Source organism: Cervus elaphus, chromosome 26, assembly GCF_910594005.1.
Source record: "Cervus elaphus chromosome 26, mCerEla1.1, whole genome shotgun sequence".
Classification (NCBI taxonomy): domain Eukaryota; kingdom Metazoa; phylum Chordata; class Mammalia; order Artiodactyla; family Cervidae; genus Cervus; species Cervus elaphus.
This window is the reverse complement of record NC_057840.1, coordinates 28089851-28111031: the sequence shown is the minus strand read 5'-3', so window position 1 is coordinate 28111031 and position 21181 is coordinate 28089851. Positions and strand designations below refer to the sequence as shown.

General features: G+C 41.1%; 1 protein-coding gene across 3 annotated transcripts in view; it reads right to left on the bottom strand.

Annotated features, from left to right (window-relative positions):
- The window catches only part of UTRN (utrophin), a 540243-nt gene extending 519296 nt beyond the window's left edge, over positions 1–20947 (bottom strand). Inside the window, exons 1-2 of one of the 3 annotated variants that reach the window (XM_043888655.1) lie at positions 20813–20947; positions 15761–15925 (exon numbers count right to left, since the gene is read on the bottom strand). In XM_043888655.1, coding sequence (XP_043744590.1) covers positions 15761–15839 — 79 coding nt within the window. In that variant the 5' untranslated portion in view covers positions 15840–15925; positions 20813–20947. Of the gene's footprint in view, positions 1–15760; positions 15926–20139; positions 20320–20812 lie in introns of those variants that run through there. The other 2 variants (XM_043888654.1, XM_043888656.1) reach the window with 2 other exon arrangements.
- Positions 20948–21181: the final 234 nt, after the last annotated feature.

The window sequence follows — 21181 nt, the reverse complement described above, 5'->3', positions numbered from 1 at the left end:
TTATCCCAATCACCACTCCTTAGATCAGGCCAACAATACCCCTCATTCTTTATCTCTGACAGTCACACAGGGGTCCTCCAGGCCTCTAGCCGTGCCCATCCACCACCCCAACACAAGTCCTCTATTCTACAGAGCAAATCTCATCAGATCAGCCCTCTATTTAAAACCTCTCAGAGAAGCAAAACCTTCTAAAACCAGGAGTGAGAGACAGGAGGGCATCACCAACTGCCAGAGAAAAATAAATAGAGTGTGATCAGATACTTGAATTGAGGTTTATGTTGTAGTGTGTGTAATCTGTGTGTGTGTGTGTGTGTGTGTGTGTAGGAGTAATTTGGGAAATATCTGGAAACTGGACAATTTTTTTTTTAATGCTGAGGTTTGAAAAAATAGAACTATTTCAAACCCACAAACAGACAGTAGGAGAACGGCACCGTGTGTATCACTGAAGGGAGGCTAGGCTGTATGACACAGGAGACAACACACACCGTCACTCATTCCTCCAGCAGCTCAAAGTGCTGGCCCTGAGCATTCCTAGCTTGCATAGCTCCAGGAATGGCAGTTGGCCCAAGGTAGCTGACTGGGCCAGACTTTCACCTCACCTCCTTCCCACGGTCAGTCTAAAGCCTGTACACAGGCCAAGACACGGGCCCCAAAGCTCAACACCACGGTCTCACTTGGGGAAACCTCTGAAGAGCCACCCAGCTGCAGGACTCCCTAAGCAGTCAGATGGTGCCCCCGCTGTAACTGCACTGAAGTTCAGATTTTCCCTACACCCAAACCTTCTTCCCTTGTTTCTTTCAGGAACTGTTCTCATATCCGGTATATCATTTCTACATTTTTTTTGGTATGGACCACTTCATTATTTTTTTAAATAGTGTTAAGTTTTAAATTAAAAAAAAAAAATTACTTTCAGAGTTCCATGTGCTATATAGTAGGTCCTTGTTGGTTACCCATTTTAAATAAAGTAGTGTGCATACGTCCATCCGAAACTCTCTAACTATCCCTTCCCCTGTCCTCCCCACCCCCCAGGAACCGTAAGTTTGCTCTGGAAGTCTTTGAGTTTGTTTCTGTTCAGTAAGTAAGTTCATTTGCATCATTTCTTTTTAGATTCCACGAATAAGTGATGCCACACAATATTTCTCCTTCTCTGTTTGACTTGCTTCCCTAAGTATGACACTCTCTAGGTTCATCCATGTTACTGCAAATGGCATTATTTCATTCTTTTTAATAGCTGAGTAGTATTGAATGCAGGAGGAGAAGGGGATGACAGAGGATGAGATGGTTGGATGGCATCGCCGACTCGATGGACATGAGTTTGAGCAAGCTCTGGGAGTTCGTGATGGACAGGGAAGCCTAGCGTGCTGCAGTCCATGGGGTCACAAAGAGTCAAGCATGACTGAGCAACTGAATTGAACTGAAAATTCCATTGTATATACGTACCATGTCTTCTTTATCCATCCCTCTGTCGATGGACATTCAGGTTGCATCCATGTCTCTTGCTATTGTGAACAGCTCAATGTTCTGTGACAGCCTGGATGGGAGGGGACTTTGGGGAAGAATGGATACCTTTATGTGTATGGCTGAGTCCCTTCTCTATTCATCTGAAACTATCACAACCTTGTTTGTTAATCAGCTATACCCCAGTACAAAACTTAAAAAAAAATTTAAAATCCTTTCACAGTCACTCTTAGGATACAACCCAAACTCTCAATCATGGCTTATAAGACTCTTCAACAATTGGTCTCAGTTTAACTTCTCAGCCTTTACTTTTACTTCTCAACCCCACTTCAGCCACACTGAGTGATCTGCGGTTTTAACCTCCAAACCTCTGACATGTCATCGAGTCCCTTTATTTCAACAGCCCTCCTCATCTCCCTCTGCCCACTTTTTGTCTCACTTGTATTCACTCCTCTGATCTTAGTTTAAATATCTCTCCTAAGGAAAGAAACCTTTCCTGAGACCCCTAGACATCAGCTACCCTTCCGGGAAGCTCACACAGCAACCTGTGCTGTTTCATTTTTTAAAACTCTTAACTGTCTGTTCAATCTGTTTACTTAAAAGCTTGTGCAACCGCCCTCTCCAGGCAAAAGATTAACTGACCTCTGGAACTATGTCTTAGTCACCCTGTGCCAATCCAAGTGCTTGACATATAGTAGGCGACAACATGCTAGTCAAAATGTCTTTTACAGATAGGATGGATGGATGGTTAGTTAGAAGGACAGATGGATGAATAGATAGGTAGGTAGGTAGACAGAGACAGACAAATAAGTCCCTCCCTAACAATCTCCATAACAGAAAATTAAGCTGAATCTTGAAGTAAGATTCACCACCTCAAGAGACAATTAAACTGGCCAAGTCAAAACCTTAGAAACCACAATGTACAACCCAACAACACAGAATTTTCAAGCTAGCTCTTCTGTTTCTCCTTGAAGGTCAAGGAACCACCATTCTGAAATATCAGCTTCTTTATTAGAATTTAAAGTTAGCCCACTGAATATTAGGATTTGAAAGACGGAACGCAAAAGAAAAAACAATATGACAATAGTAACTTCTTCTTTCTTCTATTCCTCAAACCTCTGCAACAGAGCATCACATTAGGAAAAGCATCTGTTACCTGAATAATTATGATTTTTGAGCATCCCTGCTTTATTGACTGAACTCCAATGACCTTTCCACCACTTAATTACTTCCTAAATGAGAGGTATTTCTCATCATCTGCTCTTGATTTATTTTTAATTTGCATTTACTCTATGCTATCTGTTGAAAGTGAAATCAGTGATATAGGATGACACTATCCTCACATGAAACATCCTATTCTTCAATTAAGTTTCCTCTAAAATAATTTTCCAGGCTCTTTTCACACATAAATTTTCTTTCAGCTGTCCAAGACTATTCCCTTCAAGATAAAAATTAATATTACCTTTCTTTGCCTCCTTTTCAAAGAGCTTTTATATTATCTTTTTTCTTATTTTAATCAACCTACTTTTTCCCTAAACATGACATTTCTTTCAGAATATACATATAGAAAAAAATTACAAATGCTATTAAAACAGTTCAATTCAAAGTCACCTGAACAAGCCAACCAACAGCGCAATTTTAGAAAAACAGCAATTAATGTAATTAAGGAGTAAAAGCTACCTTTAAAATGTAGAAATTAATCAAGTTAAGAATATTAATTCTGGAGGAAGAGCAAATACTAAAAGGGCTGTAACATGATTTATAACATAATTTTTAGAACTATACATCTGATTGAAAAATATATATATGAATTATAATATAATGTGAAAAGCTCGAAGAACTGAAGAATATAAAACAAATCCCTTGAAGTGAAGTTTGCATTATAGCTTTATGCATGTTGTCACTAACTGCAAACCATCTTCCAAATCCTCTCCCCTACTCCTCCAATCTTGTGCCACTCTGGTCCAAGCTCCCATGATCTCTAACCTTAGTTATTTTCACAACTTATCTGCTCCCTTCCTCCCTTCAACTCTGCTCGCTTTGAAATTTATCATTCTTACTGTCCACCAAGTTACCTTTTTGAAAAACAATACTGAGCCCATCATTAACCCACTTAAAATCCCATAGTAGCTCCCAACAGGGAAAAGATCAAACCTCTTAGCCTGCTTTCAAAATCTGGTCCCAACCTCTCCCCTCATCTACAACACCCCAGCCACACTCACCTACCAGGTGCAGGCTCAAAATGCACTGTTCTTTCCCATCACCTTGGAATGCCCTCCCTTCACAGCCACACAACTACCTCCTATGCATCCCTCAAGGCACACCTCAGCTCCCTTCCTCTTAGGCCTCTCTCTTTCCCAATGAAGTAAGACCTTGCCCTTCCTCCTCCCCCGATTCCCCAGCTTTGGGTACACTACACAGGGTTTGTGCAGGGCTGTCTCCTTCCCAACCAGCCTGAGAACACCTGAATGAAGCAGAGACCAATGCCTTGCTCACCTCTGGGCCCATCACCTAGCTACACTGAATGAATGACAAGCATTTGCGGAGTGAATAAGGTGTGTATATCAGCAAGTCTGATTATTTTAAACCATTAAAGAGCGTGGCGAACCTTTATTGAGCACTTACTGTGTGTGGAGACTAAGCTAAAGGCTGCATCAGAAGGTCAAGTTAGGAAAGCATGTGCCCATGCACAAGCAAGAGGAGCCAAAAATAGAAATAAATGGTGAGCAAGAGGGAAGAAGATTGATTGTGGCTCTGTGATCGATCAAAGAATAGAATGCTTTGTGGCATTTATGCTGATGTTTGAAAGATGGAGGTTTTAAAACCAAGGGGTGGGGAGGGAAGAACAATCAAGCAGAGAAAACAAAGCAAGCCATGTCCCAAAGACAAGAAAAGGACCACGGGCCGTCCTCACAAGCACCGTGCGCCTCCCTCACAGGGTATTTTTTGGAGGGAGGGAGACATAAAAAGATAGGTCAGCATCAGACTTCCTTAAATGTTTCATTGAAACATGCATGCAAATGAGTTCCCCTCTCTGAGCAATCTGCCTTGATGCCAGGTCCCCAGAGTAAGATCTGTGCTACACCAAATGCTCCAAAAGGCCAGCCCCAGACAGACAGCAAGCATGTGCGTGCATTCTCCAAATACCAACGCCCTTCTAACAGGCCACAACTCTTGAAAAAGCACATGTAAGTTAGAATAATTCAAGTCACTCTGATTTTTTTTCCACAGACACAGTATTATAACAGGATTTAATACATGATTAAGGAGGAGAAGGGGACGACAGAGGATGAGATGGCTGGATGGCATCACTGACTCGATGGGCATGAGTTTGAGTAAACTCCAGGAGTTTGTGGTGGACAGGGAGGCCTGGCGTGCTGCAATTCATGGGGTGGCAGATAGTTGGACACAACTGAGCGACTGAACTGAACTGAACTGAAGGGACTGTTATGTTATAGAACTGACCACAGATACCCTAAGTAGAAGCACAAAAATAAATAGCTTTACATTCTGCAGTATAACATTTTCTAAACAACTTAAAAAGGGACTATAAGGATAACAAAGTAAATAGAATATAAAGTGAAAGTCGCTCCGTTGTGTCTGACTCTTTGTGACCCCATGGACTGTACAGACCATGGAATTTTCTAGGTCAGAATACTGGAGTGGGTAGCCTTTCCCTTCTCCAGAGCATCTTCCCAACCCAGGGATCGAACCCAGGTCTCCCACATTGCAGGCAATTCTTTACCAGTTGAGCCACAAGGGAAGCCCAAGAATACTGGAGTGGATAGCCTATTCCTTCTCCAGAGGATCTTCCCAACCCAGGAATTGAACCGGGGTCTCCTGCTTTGCAGGTGGATTCTTCACCAACTGAGCTATCAGGGAAGTATCAAATAGAGTATACCTGGAGTTTTATCTCAGAGCATCCCAGGAAGCAGCTTCTGGATATGGCCCAGAGCCTTCAACACCAAATAAGACTCAGTCACTCTCCCAGCTCTAAGTCAGACTTGCATTTTAAAAGACAGTATTTTGATAAGGGGTCATGTGTCTTGCAAACTTTAGAATTCCCTGAGTAAAACCTGAACATGGTCCCGTACACAAAAACTAAAGAGAGATGAAAGAATGAGACAGACCGTTCCACATGAACAGGAATCCATTTCACCGGTATCTCAGTTGGTAAAGAATCTGCCTGAAATGCAGGAGACCAGGGTTCAAACCCTGGGATGGGAAGATCCCCTGGAGAAGGAAATGGCAAGCCACTCCAGTACTCTTGCCTGGAAAAATCTCATGGACAGAGGAGCCTGGCAGGCTACAGTCTATGAGGTAGCAAGGGTCAGACACGACTTAGCGACTAAACCTCCCCACTGTATAGCACAGGGAACTCTACTTGGTGCTCTGTGGTCCCCTAAACTGGAAGGAAAGCCAAGAAAGAGGGGATATATGTGCATGCATGCTCACTCAATCGTGTCCGACTCTGCAACACTACGGACTGTAGCCCACTAGGCTCCTCTGTCCATGGGATTTCCCAGGCAAGAATACTGGAGTGGGTTGCCATTTCCTCCTCCAGGGGATCTTCCCGACCCAGGGATCAAACCTGTGTCTCCTGCATTGGCAGGAGGATTCTTTACCACTGAGCCACCTGGGAAGCCCAATGTAGGTATACATACGGATGGTTCTCTTGATTGTATAGCAGAAACCGGCACAGCAGGGTAAAGCAACTATCCTGCAATTTTTAGAAAAAGAGGCAGAAGTTGGAGGGATGCTGCCACAAGCCAGCAAAAGCCAGGAGCCACCAGAAGCCGAAAGAGGCAAGGAGAATTCTTTCCTAGAAACTTCAGAAGAACAAGGCCCTGCTGACACCTCTATCTTGGGCTTCTAGCCTCCAGAACTGGGAAACTATAGACTTCTATTGTTTTAAACTGTAAAACTTGTGGTCATTTGTTACAGAAGCCATAGAAACTAATACAGGGGGTTTGATCCTTGGTTTCCTTTACAAACTTAAACTCCTTTCAGCAGCTCAAACCACAGTTGACATATTTGATTATCTTTTAAGACAATTCAATTATCTGACAAGTAAACCTCAAAAGTACTTAAATTCTTGTAACTCTAATATTGGACTTGGAGGGCATTATGCTCCAAGGGAAATAAATGAGACGGAGAAAGACAAATACTGTATGGTATCACATGTGGAATCTAAAAAATACAACAAACTAGTGAATATGACAAAAAAGTAGCAGACTCATAGATATAAAAACAAACTGGTTACCAGTGGGGAGAGGGTGAGGGGAGAGGCAACATAAGGGTAGGGAAGTAAAAGGTACAAACTATTAAGTATAAAATAAGCTACAAGAATATATTTCACAACATGCAAAATATAGTTAATAATTTATAATAAGTATAAATGAAGTATAACCTTTAAAAATTGTGAGTTACTACATTGTACACCCATAACATATTGTATTATTGTACATCAAACAGGCCTCAATAAAAAATAAAGATTATTAAAAAAATAAGTACAATTACAAAAACAAGGAGGCAAATACAATTGTAATACCTTATTAACCTTAAAGAAGATAAGAAAACTACCATCAAGTTATTATGTTCTTGCACTTTATATCATATCTTAGAGACCATCCCATATCAATACAGAAAGAACTTGTGATTTTTCATTGCAAATAATTCCATTGTATGAATAAATTATAACTTAAGTAAAAAGAAAAAAAATCAACATAAAGGATGGATGTGGGATTTTTTCTCACCATGAGTCAAACCATATCTGTCTTGGAAATTTTTCTTAGAAAAAAACAGACAGTAAGTTTTTATGATAAATTCAGAGCATTCCATGAAAGAATTAAGGTTTTGACTAACCTTGCAGCAGGAAGAGGCTAAATGCACCAAACTGAAGACCAAGGTGATCCAAGAAGAAATATTTCAGGGCTGGATATTTTGGTAGGATCTTCCAGTTCAACAGTCCACAGTAAGAAATGCACCAAAGTTTCATCACTCTCCTGCTCTCTTTACACAACTATACCTTTGCTCAGCACAAGAATACAAGGCAAAAGAAAAAAAGTCCAATACCACAAAATCCATTACCTCTTAAAATTATTTAAAAAGAAGAGGTAGAAATAATCTTCAACATTGGACCATAGCTCTCCTTTCTCCTCTGAAATGCACAGACCACTTTCACTTTGGTTCCAAGGATCTTAAACCTGCTTCCTTTGTCCATAAATCAATGGCACTAAACAGTAACTGCAGAGCTTGTTAAAACTCCAGACGCCGGGACCCCACCCCACGTGACTGAGTGGGAATCCCAAAGGGTGGTTCTGACATGCAGCCAGAGTTAGGAACTCTGAGAGACTGCGCCCAAAACCCGACTTACAAAATAAAAGCATATGTGGACATCTATGTAATTACTGAACTAATGAAAATCATAAGACTCGCCCATAAGGAGCAAGAGAACCAATCAATTTATATTAAAGCCTTTTTGGACATAAATATCCTACACCAAAATCTTAATCAGAACATGGCCTGGGACAAATGTGCAAACATTAAAACAATGGAATTAGAGAAGATGATCTCAGCGGATAATATTTTTTTAATCATGGGATTCTTCTAAGTTGTGCCAGTCTAGAGACAGAAAGTCATATTTTTTACTAGATTTCTCTGCTCTATCAGAAATGTCATTATCAATGTGTCAACGTGCTTTGTCCTGATCTTCAGGAAAAAGAATGTTACATAATTCAATACTGAGATTGATGAGCCAGACAGAAATCATAATAATTAGCCTGCCACCCACCCACCAAAACAAAGTTCATTTGAAAATATTCACCTACAAAATGTTATTCTCCTGCTTTACACCTTGATTTTAATGACTGTGACAAACAAAACTGATTTTTTTGCTTTTTTAATTAAACAGATCTCAAAATCGGTATAAGATTGTACCAATGCAAACTTTAATCTTAACTGCCAAGAGGGCATACACACAAACAATTCCTATTATTGGCTAGGCTAGGAGAACAGCTTCTGACAGAGAAGGTTCACAGAATATAAATAAATCTCAGGTGTTTGGTTGTGAAAAGGCACGAATGTCAAGGCCAGAGAGCTACATGGAACCTGGGACTACCTGCCTCCCACACTTGACCTTTGTAAATCCAGGGGTAGAGCAAGGAAAAGTGAAAGAACTAGGTCCAGCTTAGATTTCTCAGTCCACAACCATCATTTCGACAGTAAATGTATATTAAAATCTCACACCGACTCACCTCTCAAATACTAAACTGACTGTATTTATTATTAAGCAATTAAGGCACACCAGAAAATAAAAAGAGTAAAACAGTAAATATCTATGCCTCCACACACACGCAGCTTAAAGAGGAAAAAAAAAAAATCTAACCAGTACATGTGAAACCACCTTTCGCAATAGAATTTTAACTAATATTTACAACTGCTTCGATGATCTTGCATGTTCCCTTGTTTCCTGAAAATCATCCTATCGACATCTAGTTCAAATCTGGGCTCAAATAAGGTTCAATAAAACTGAGTTTTCCATTCTGTCTAAAGACTTCTACTGCTTAGAACATTCTCCAAAATTTATGTTTTCCTGTGGAGAACAGATCACCTACACAGCTTTCCCAACCTTAGTTACAGGTCATGAGGATCACATGAATGCAGAAATCTTTTTTATGATGGCACTATTTCAGCCTAATGAGGTACCAACACAGAATATTTTATGTGCATGACAAGAATAGCTGCTCTCCTCTATTAGAGTTGAATTTCCACCAGGGTCACTGTCCCTCACCACAAATCCCCAGGGCTCACGGAAAAAAACAAACACACTCAAAGACTCCCTTCAAAGCACAGGCATTCTAGCCAAGTAATGCTTTGGAGGGGGAGGGAAAAAAAAAAATTATTTTTCACAGTCCCTTAAACTCTTTAGGAAAATCCCACACAGATATTTCTTTAAATGAAAGAGAAAGAAGAAGACCAATGGGAAATACAACGTAACCACTGTTTTTCCTAAAGAAAGGCCTCTAAAAGATAAACAAATAAGGTAACCTTCCTCCCAGCTTCATAAAACCACATCTTCTTAAGAAAGTTTAAACATAGTATCGTGCAAACACAGTATCATTGTTAGGCCTGTTATAAATTTAACCAGGTATAATATTCCATAGTAAAGAATTCATTTTATTTTTATTTCACTGGCCTCCCTTTTCTCCCCTCCCAGTCCCCTCCTCCCCAACCAACCCTTTCAATGCCATAGATACCCATCCAGGCATCAGACCAGGCCTCAAACTGTGCCAGATTGCAGTCCATCTGAAATCCACTACCTTTTTTTTCACCAGCCAGTTAAAAGCCTTGAGCAGCAGGCAAAGGAAAAGAGAAAGGGGAATTCACGTCAGAAAGATTATCGGTTTTTCTACCTTCCACCCAGAGGACTGCCAGTCCTCTGGTATTTTCCTTTGCTAACTTCTAAAAGAGAATGACAGAGACCAGAGCCAATAATCAGGGCTGAGAGCGGCAGGTTAGGTCTCCTGCGATCGGCCTTCCCATGGCTGGACAGGATGCCCGCCAGCGGCCCGGAGCAGCTCTATCTCACAGCCAAGGGCCCCAATTTTGTAACCACAAAGGCAGAAGCAGAGGGATGTAGCGAAACAATTAATACTCTGCAAAATTTCTAAGGAATCAATTTAGGCACAAAAAAAACAAAGGACCATCTGGCAGTAACAAAATAAACTACCTGGTAAATTAGGAAACTGGGTACTCTGTCCAGAGTTCGAAGGCACAGTTTCTGGGGTCAGATCACCTGAGTTCTCACCCCAGCTCTGACAGTTCTAGCTCTGTAGCCTTTTTCACTGACTAGACATTCATTGCTTACCTGCTATGAGCTAGGCCCTGGGCTGAGTCCCAGGGATGCATGGGTCCCTGCTCTTGTGGAATTAAGATGGGTAAGACATCGAAAGAAAAATTCAGGTGTCAGTTGCTCGGCTGTGTCTGACTCTTGACGACGTCATGGACTGTAAGGCTTCTATGTCCATGGACTTCTCCAGGCAAGAATACTGGGGTGGGTAGTCATGCTCTTCTCCAGGGGATCTTCCCCACCCAGGGATCAAACCTGGGTCTCCTGCATTCCAGGAAGATTCTTTACTATCTCAGCTACCAAGGAAGCTCACACACACACACACACACACACACACACACACACACGCACACAAAGAGAAACAAGAAAACTACCAGAGAGAGACAGAGCATAGGGGGAACTTCATATACTGATACAGTCAAAAGTGCCTGGGAGTGACCTTTCTCATGGTCTTCTGGCTAAGACTCTGCACTCCCAATGCAGGGGGCCCGGTTCGATCCCTAGTCGGAGAACTAGATCCCACATGTCACAACTAAAAGACTCTGCATGCCGCAACAAAGACTCAAGATCCCTGGTGCCACAACTAAGGCCTGGCACGGCCAAATAATTAAATATTTATTTCTTTGATGTGCCAGGTCTTCGTTGCATCACGTGGGATTTTTCATCGCACAGACTCTAGCTGTGGTGGTCGAGCTTAGCTGCTCCACAGCAGGTGGGATCTCAGTCCCCAGTGTTGTTGTTTGGTCACCAAGTCATGTCTGACTCTTTTGTGACACCACGGACTGTAGCCCGCTAGGCTCCTCTGTCCATGGGATTTCCCAGGCAAGAATACTAGAGCCGCTTGCCATTTCCTTCACCAGGAGATCCTCCCGACCCAGGGATCGAACCCACATCTCCTGCATCTCCTGCATTAGCAGGTGGATTCTTTACCACCAAGCCACCAGGGAAAACCCTGAGATCCTGAACCAGGGATCGAACCCACATTCCTGCACTGCAAGGCGGATTCTTAACCACAGGACAAGCAGGAAAGTCTTATAAATAAACAGTAACAACAACAAAAAGATGTCTGGGAGAGTTACTTCCTAAAGTCAGCAGGCAAGTTTTCTCAGAGGTGATACTAAAGCCCAGATCTACCTAAGAAGAGGAGCCCATCAGGCAAAGACAGGCAAAGAGGGATGTGCAAAGGCCCTCAGGCAGGCATGGCGGGGCCTCTGCAGAAATAGAAAGAAGGCCAGTTTGGCAAATTACTTCCGTGTGGCTCATGTCCGTCATCTGTAAAACAGTCATTGTGAGGGTGAAACTCTGAGCACCACATCTGCACACTGCATGTATTCAGTAAGTGTCAGTTGCTAGAATTACCATAATCAGTGAGATCCCATCACTAGAAGTGTGCAAGAAGAGGTTGGGTGCACGGGGGCATGGCCAGGCAACAGGACCTCTCAGGTTCCATCCACAATTAGGTCAGGATTACACAAGAAGAGAAAAAGTGAAGGAAGCAATGATAAAAATGTTACACTCGGGCTTCCTGCCTAAAGGCTGTTCAAGAATATTTTGAATCATACAACAATGTGGAGTTTTACCGACTAATTCATTCAACAAATGGCCCCTTCCCATGTGAGAATCTGTGATTCTAATCCCTACTAGTCAAAATCCGCACAAGGAGCTAGTTGGCAGTCTTTAGCCCTGAGGTCTACCCTCTTTATGGGGCTTTGAGCTAAAACTTACCAGAACAGCACTGAGAAGAACAGAAAAGGTTGACTTATTCTATGTTACTGGCATTAAAGTGTCACTATTGATAGAATAAAATAGCAGTGAGGCTATTCTTTGATTTTACACATATCTCAAACCATTTTTTTATTTCACGTTTAAAATGTTCCAAGCAGAAGTTTACGCACCACAGACTCCATTGATAACATATTTCACTTAAAAAAAAAAAAATCTTACTCTTGACCTACTCTTAACATACTTAATAAATTGTAAAACTTTCTGAAGCTCACTAATTCTGGCTATCATTAATGACAGGCAAATTTGACTTGAATGTCTTTAAGTTAAGGAAAGACTTACTTTTACCCAATCCCAAACCCTGGATCATTAAAGGTCATATTCTTTCAAGTTCTTTTCTGATTAATGACAGGCAAATTTGACTTGCATGTCCTTAAGTTAGGGAAAGACTTACTTTTACCCAATTCCAAATCTTGAATCATTAAAGGTCATATTCTTTCAAGTTCTTTTCTAAAATTCACTCAAATCCAAGACAAATGTATTACAATCATTAAGAAATATGTGATTTTTATATTCATGAAATATTTCATCACCTACTCTTGATATTTTAGATTTCTGTTTAGTTGGTGGAAATTACTTTAAAAATTATTAAACCTCATACACTGCATAAAGCAAATTAAAATTGAATGAGGGCAATATAAACGATCCTAATACCTTAACATAAAATGCACCAATACTTTTATGAAGCCAGGCTTTTAGACTGTCCAAACTTAAGGATTTGAGGAGGAACAAGAAAAATCTTCATGAACCAAGACAAAAGTTTATCAGTATAATCTCAACATCAGGTCTTCCCTACCCTAATCTCTATCCCCTCCGCCATAGCTAGACCCTCAAAAGGTAGAAACACAGAAATATATTTGAATCAAAATTCTCCTATAGGAGAATATGCATTATATGTATATGATTCCTTTGACTTTCAGAAAGCAAGATTGAAATTAACAGGCCCATTCAAATCCAAATTTATCTACTGCCTTTTGCAACATAATCCAGCCAAAAGAATGTGATTCAGATCTCAGCTATGCAACAGCTAAGTTTTCAATGCTTTTTGAAGTAGGAACCATCAAAACTAAAAAAGAAAGTAACAGTCATCACCTTGGCATCAAAACACTTGAAGCAATTTGAGATTTTTAAGAATACTTTAAAAATACTTTAAGAAGTAATACAGGCTCATTGAAAAGCTTTTAAAGTGCATATAAGTGAAAAAGAGAAAAATAATAATCCCCAAATGCCAGAATGACCAGCATTAACATTTTTGTGTACATTCCATTGAACTTTATTGGGAAAAAAAAATTTTTCACATAAATGATTTCATATTGCACATAATTTTTATATAACAACATCAAGAACATGTTTCTATGTTCATATATATACATATCATAACATTTTTATGAATGTATAATATTTACTTTATGAATACACATTAATTAGCTCCACTGAGATTCTATATGATTTGGTCAAGTGCCCTACACTAAAGGAACAGCATAGGTTAACCATTGTTTCCTAAAATTATTTGCCTGTGACATCCTTTTTCAACTTATACATTAGAACTTAGGCTTGTTTCAAATGCTTTGGGAAATTATGATTTAACCAATCCTCACTATTGGATTTTTATGGTATTTCTAATTTTTTTTTCTGTAATAAAAATGCTATGATCAACTTTTTGCTTGTATATTTCTGTGACTTCTAAACAAAACTCCAAAAATAGAGGTACTGGGCCAGTTGGAATGCATACGTTAAAAACGTAATAAGTTCCGCCCAACTGTCCCCAATAGTGTATGAGAATAGTCAGTCTTTTGAAATGATCATTTTTAATTTAAAGAGTAGTTTAAAAGTTATGTGTACTCATCATATATAACAAGTATTTTTAAACTTATATAATTACTTTTTTATGGACATGGCTAAAGTACACAGTTATAAATATCAAAGGTCTTACCGTAATGGTGGTTGACTCAGAAAACTATTTAAGAACATAACTCCTCACAATTTATAGAACATGACAAGCATGGATACATTAAATTGTCTCACTGTCATTTTCCTCCTTGGTACATCTATATTTTTCTAGACGTACATTCTGTACTGTTTAGAAGATATTAGTAATCCCTTACATCAACATAGTACTTTATACAACTAAAGCATTTAAATCAAGACAAACTTTAGGGGGCATTAAACTTTCTCAGAGCATACTTTAAAATAGGATGTTAAGCTGTACCCCCTAAAAGATCCTTCAAACTACACAGTAGAGGCTACACATTTAGAGCCAAGACTGTAATAACCAGTCTTTACCAATCAACCAACACTAGGGCCATGAAGGGAAATATACCTTAAATGTGCGTGTGTGTGTCAGTAGATCAGACATGTCCAACTCTTTGTGACCCCATGGACTGTAGCTCACCAGGCTCCTCTGTCCATGGAATTCTCCAAGCTAGAACACTGGAGTGGGTTGCCATTACCTTTTCCAGCGGATCTTCCTGACCCAGAGATCAAAACCAGGTCTCCCATATTGCAGGCAGATTCTTTACCATCTGAGCCACCAGGGAAACCCTCATCTCTATCAATTTAGAGCCTATTTTCAGTGCATATTTCTGCAGATTCATACAATAAAAAAACAACCTTCTAACATAATATAAAGATGGTTCACATAGCAAAAACAGACATGAGGTTCCTTTTTTGGTTTTAAAGTGACACTAGGTATTAAGTTTATAGCCCAAAGTAACTCTCAAAGTTACTTAAGTATAGTGTTCACACCCAGGGTCAAGTTCTGTGTAACTTTCACAACTCAGGTCCTGGCTGCTCAAAAATATCTCCCCATAGAGTCTATCTCAATCACATTTGATGCTTTTTAAAAATACTGAAATTTTTACTCAGTAGGTCTGGAGTGGAGCCAACATATCTATACTTAAAAAACCCTCCCCAGTTGATTCAGTTAATACAGCCAGAGTGGTAAAGTACTTGGTTATCTAAAAAGATTGGGGGAGGGAGTGGTATCCTTATGTCATCAATTTAAATCTTCAATGAAAACCATTCATCTGTCTTAATCTAGTTTACTAGATAACCTAGGTAAAAGTGTACCTTGAGAAGGTTTATAAGATGCTTCAAAAAGGGAAGCAGAGGTAGAAAGACACTGGCCTAGCACTGGTTAGAAACGGGATGGGGGAGAGGGTGTATGAAAGCAAATCTCAGGACTACCCACCTCATCAGAAACCACAGCATTTCCTACCTAAAGCATCATTTTTTAAGCTGAATTTTTATGTTCAAGAGGCTTCTTAAAAATGAACAGCTACCAGCTAACAGGCAGCAGTTTCACCAAGCAATGCCAATCAACATACCAGGAGACCAAGACGGATTGAGAAATTAAGACAGAATACACAGAGATATCAAGGAGGGCATGGCAACCCACTCCAGTGTTCTTGCCTGGAGAATGCCCATGGACAGAGGAGCCCGGCCGGCTACAGTCCAGGGGGCTGCAAAGAGTCAGACACGACTGAGCGACTAAGCAGGGCACACACAGAGATACTGCATTTCCTTTTACAGTGCAATCGTCATTTGTCAGATTTCTGCTTCTCACAAGAAGTTTGTCTCATAAGGACAGTGCAAAACAAACAAAATCCTATGTCTTCTCAGTAGCTTATGAACAAAAATCAGCCATCTTCTGAAGCTTCCATTACTTACCAGATCTGGACTTAATGATGTCGCTGAACTCATTCTGCCCATCATCAGCTCTGGCCTCATGTTCTCCATACTTGGCCATCTTAGTTGCACTTCAATACAATCCAAAGGCTTGACAAGATCCTCTTTTAAAGACTTTCAATTTTCTATAATTATCAACATCAATACCTAAAGAGAAAAGGGAAAACATGGATTTTAAAAAATATACAAGACTATATTAATATGTTGTAATATAGTAATATATGCTGACATATATATTATGTATAACATGTTACATATAGATGTAATATATAACCACAATATATATCATAGATGTATAATATATATGACTATAAATATTAAAATATATGTATATATATTACATGTGGGCTTCCTGGTGGCTCAGTGGTAAAGACGCCACATGCCACTGCAGGAGACAGGAGTCTAGGATTCAATCTGTAGGTCAGGAAGATCCCCTGGAGGAGGGCATGACAATCCACTCCAGTATCTTTGCCTGAAAAATCCCATAGACAGAGGAGCCTGGTGGGCTATAATCCATGGAGTCACAAAGAGTTGGACACTACTGAAGTGACTGTGCACATTCTATATGGTTTTATACAGTAATCCTTCATTCAACAAATATTTATTTGGGACCTATGGCAATCCACTCCAGTATTCTTGCCTGAAGAATCCCATGGACAAAGGAGCCTGCCAGGCTATACCGTCCATGGGGTTGCAAAGAGTCAGACATGACTGAGCAACTAACACTTTCACTTTCAAGTATAATGCACTGATCTGGGCAATGGAAATATGACTATCAAAGAGACAAAACCTATATTAGTTTGAAATCCACAGACACCAAGTAATTAATTATATAATGGAGTATTTCACTATACTACTAATAAGTTACAAAAGTACAAAGGAGATGCATAGAGTAATATGAGCATACTGCAGAGGAATCTGACCTGCTCTGGGCAATTAAAGAAGGCTTTCTTGAAGATGTGACATTTGAGCCAAGCCTTCAAGGATAAGAGATGAGAAGAGGAAAAGGTAAGAATCTCCCATGTAAAGTGACAGGAAGCATCAAAGAGCATTCAAAAACCTGAGCAAAGACAGGTGCTTTTGGAGCCTAAGAGGAGAGGGATTTGTTGAACTAGGTGAGGTAGACAGAACCAGGGGTAGGGCTGTAAAGACAGACTGTACAGGATTTTGTTATTTCTCCGAAGAGCAGTGGGAAAACAGCAGATGATTTTAAGCTGGGAAGCAACATATGATTGTGGCCTAAATAAGCTCAGATAGAAAGAAGTGGGTGGACATGAGGGCTATTAGATATTAAATGAAGGCCAATAGGATTTGGGAACTGACTGGATATGAGAGTTTCAGGATATTGAGGCACAAAATGACTGCCCAATTTTGGCCTGTGCAATTGAGACATTCAATGAGTTGGGAACACTGAAGCATGAGAATCTGAAGGACGAAATAAGGAGTGTGATTTGGATTGATGGAGTTTGAGATATACACGTGGAGATAACCAAAAAGTCTGATCTCAGGAATGGTCTGGATTATATGTAAATCTGGACAGTTACATGTTATATCCATTGACACAGATTTTATTTTGGAAAACCCATCACGTGAATTCTCCTGAGAATAGACATCACTCAAAATAATTTTAATCTTTTAGTAGTTAAAAGAGTCGAGGCATGATGAGAATTTACAGAATTGAGGATTCTACCCTGCAGTACCACTTTTCTTTTAAAATGTCATCAATTAGACATGCACTGTCCTAGAACTTTCTGGAACACAATGCCCGAGCAACCCAAATAGAATCAGAATTCAAGTTTAAGGTCAGCAACTTGGCTATACCCTAACATCCCCTTATGAGCACCTCAAATGCCAGCTAAATAAATCAATCATTTAATTGGGAAAATAACAGTCAAGACATCCAAATATTAATCTACAAATAATAGACATTAATTCACATATTATAATAGATATCAAAACCAGAGTTTATTGTTAGCTAGGCTTAGACAACTCAATTATTTAATTCAAGGACACATCATATGCATTAGTATTTTGTAATATAGTTCTTTTACATATCTATTCACTATTTAGAAGTTCTTACATAATGTTTATAATATGTAACATTCAAGGACACACCACCTTGTTTTATATTTCATAACAATATAAATACATAAAATATAAAATTTCTTTTCCTTAGTAGTTAGGAAAAGGGTATATTCTAATAATAAAGAAGTCAAGGTCACCTTAGAAACAGGTTTTAAATGTTAAAGTGTTTGAGGTAGATGAAAACTGATGAATTGCTAAAGCTTTAGGAACAATTTTCTCTCCAAAAGGGAGAAATATATGGGTTAGATCATCAGCCTGAATCTCCGAGATTTTGTGAGAGTATAAAAACATTTTTCACTTTTTATACTGTCCACTACTATTGTACTTTATGGATTATCATGTAATTAGGTTCCTTTTGGGGGGTAAATACCTGCCAAAGATTTGCTAAATTCTTAAAGGTATTTTATTACATTCGAGTACCAAAAATTTTGTTCAGAAGAATGCACATAAAATTTTACTATGAAAATCAGCTTTTCCCAGCAAAAAATTCTCTTTACTGGAAAGCAACTAATTATTTCCCTTGAAATACATTTCTAATTCTCTCTTTCATAAGTGGTCTTAGCCAACGTCTTCAAAAGATTTTTCCCATTCCACAAAAGAGAAAAGTAAATTGCTTGCACAGAACTGTGTTTCATTTGCACATTAATATTCCTTCATCATAAAGTTTTACTTTGCCAGCTCCTTAAGATAATCTCAGATTTTCTCTTGATAATCAAAATCCTTTACAGGCTACACAGATTCAGCAGTAAGGGAGATCAGAGGACAAGGAAAGACAAGGCAAATTGGGAGAACTGCAGATGACCAAAATGTTAACAGTAACATTGCCACTGACTGATACTTTATGCCACTAATTGGCAGGGGTCTCCAAGTTGAGTAACATTTGGCAGCAAGTCATTATTGGTTGCGGGAAGACAGGATCAAAGTTTCATCACAAGGCGCCTCCGTGCGACCCTCCACTTCCACATACATACTATGGAAACACCACCATCTTCCACACCAAGCTAGGTGACAAACCGAATAAAAGAATGAGATATTGCTTTATAATTATAATTTATTGTTACCTCTGCTCTAGGTTCTGTTTCCCCAAAATGAAGTTCTGCAAAGTTTAGCCAGCTCTTTCTCACTGAAACCAATACCCTCAACTCTACATCCAGTTCTTTCTTCAAAAGTTCTCTGGCTGTCAGAGGGAACCAGAAGCCACCACAATAAACCTGGGTTAAAAGGACGGGGGATGGCCTTACAGGCAAAACTCAAGCTTTAATTTTTTTTTTTAATTTGGAAATTACAAGAAGTAAAAATACAAGCATTTTCAACAATCTACAATTATGATGGAAATATGTTGTAGGTCCTTGGGCAAAAAGTACTCATTCGTTTACACAATCCTAAGAATGCTAGAGATAGTGGAAAGGAAAGCCCGGGGGCCAGAGTTTGAGGCTCCTTAGGAAACTTAGTAAAAGACACCGCCCAGTGTCAAGAATTGCCATTCATTCTCGGAAGCGCTCCAAGGGAAGTTCAAACAGTTGTGGTTAATACTTTTTACGGTGGCGATCAATTTCAGGTAAACACCTGAAGGAGAGTTAAAACGAAGTCTGCTGGGTCTCAGAAACTGGTCCAGGGGGCGGGGAATGACTCCGCGTAAACCATGGTCCTCGCCCCCCGGTGCTCTGGAAGCCGAAGCACCCAGGAGCTCCACATTCCTGCAGCTGTCGCCGGATTCCCGGGTCCCCCGGGTCCACTAGCAACCAGCCCAGAGGCGCCCACCCGACTCCCGAGGCCCATGCAAGTTACAAAGGAATAGATGCGGCTACTGCCGGGTTCCCAGGAGCAGCAAGCTCCCGCCCGGACCCGGGGATCCAGGCTTCCCAGAATTCGGTTCACTCGCCCACAAGGGGTTACAACCCGCGAGGCCCTGGTGACCCAGGTCACCTGGAGGCTGGCAAAGAGGAGACTCTCCCGGGCCATCCCGGGAGCGGGGGAGGGCAGTTAGACCCGGGTTAGACCCGGGCTCCCCAGTTCAGTGGAAAACAAAGTGTGAGTCCTCTGGCTCCTGCAAGTCGGGCACATTCTCTCCTCCCCTTGAAACAACCCTGGAATCAGTCCCTTTCGTAATCTGGGGCTTGGCTTTAAAAGAAAAAAAAAAAAAAAAAATCCAGTTTTAACAGCGTGCCTTCTAAAAGTTGCACTGCCTAAAATTTGTGCTGTGTCGGTTTCCTAAAGGGGCCTTGGGCAACCAGTGCCTCGGACCCCAAGCCACACAGGGACATGAATTACCTTACCAATTGCCGCAAGAGATGCCAAGGATCCGGGACCCCAGAAGAGGCAATCGCGCGGGACTACGCACCAACTCAGCGCTCCTTGTCACCTCTCCAAAGCCCCACCCTCGGGAGAAGCAACGGCCCGGAGGTCGAGCACGTTTCCTGCCAGGCGGATGGCTGGGAACGTCTCCCCACCCGGTCCTGGCGGACACCTCCGGGGCCCCGCCTTCCCGGGGCTGAGGTGTGTGTGTGTGTGTGTGTGTGTGTGTGTGTGTGACAGGCCCTCCTAGGAAGCCACGTCCCCTCTTGGGGATCACTGGCCCAGAGCGCACGGAGGCACGACCCTCTCACCCCAGCCAGGAGAAAGACTCAGGGAGGCAAGAAGCTGCCCAGAACCAGTCGAAGGAGTTCGGGTCGTTAGGAAATACTACACGGATTCCGAGGACTTCCGAGCCCGAGCTCTCCCCCACGTTTCTGGAATTCCCTGCCTCGGGGCGGGGAGCTGCACTGAGGTTCCAAGGAAAGTGCACGCAAAAGTTGGTTACATCTTAGGCTCAGCCTTGAGAAGGAGCTCGGGACGCTGATGCTGGGCACAGGAGTCGCAGAAAACTCCATCCTCCTCCATCCTACGTCCCATGTCCCCGAGGCTGTGGTCACACTGCCCGGCCCGAGGCTTAATAATGCACGGACTTACCTGCTCCCATGCCCCGCGGGCCGCCTCGCCAGCCCGCCGCCGCCGCCGAGTCCCAAGCCGGCCCGGGTCTCCTCGGAGGTGTTTCAGGCGCAGTAATCGCGGGTGTGTGTGCAAACGTGGGCTTTGTGGTGCGGTTTTTTGTGTTTTTTTTTTTTGCTTGTTTTGTTTTGTTTTGTTTAAGGAAATATGGAAAACCAGACCAGATCCGAAAGAAAAAAAAAATTTTTTTTGACACTCGATTGTAAACGCCCCTAACTTGTGCAATCTTCCTGCCCCGTAGTTCCGCCAAAAACAAAACAGTCCCAGTGCGAACCTGGAACGGGCGCGCAGGCACCAAGTTTGCCAAACACTGGAGAGTTTTCCGTCTGC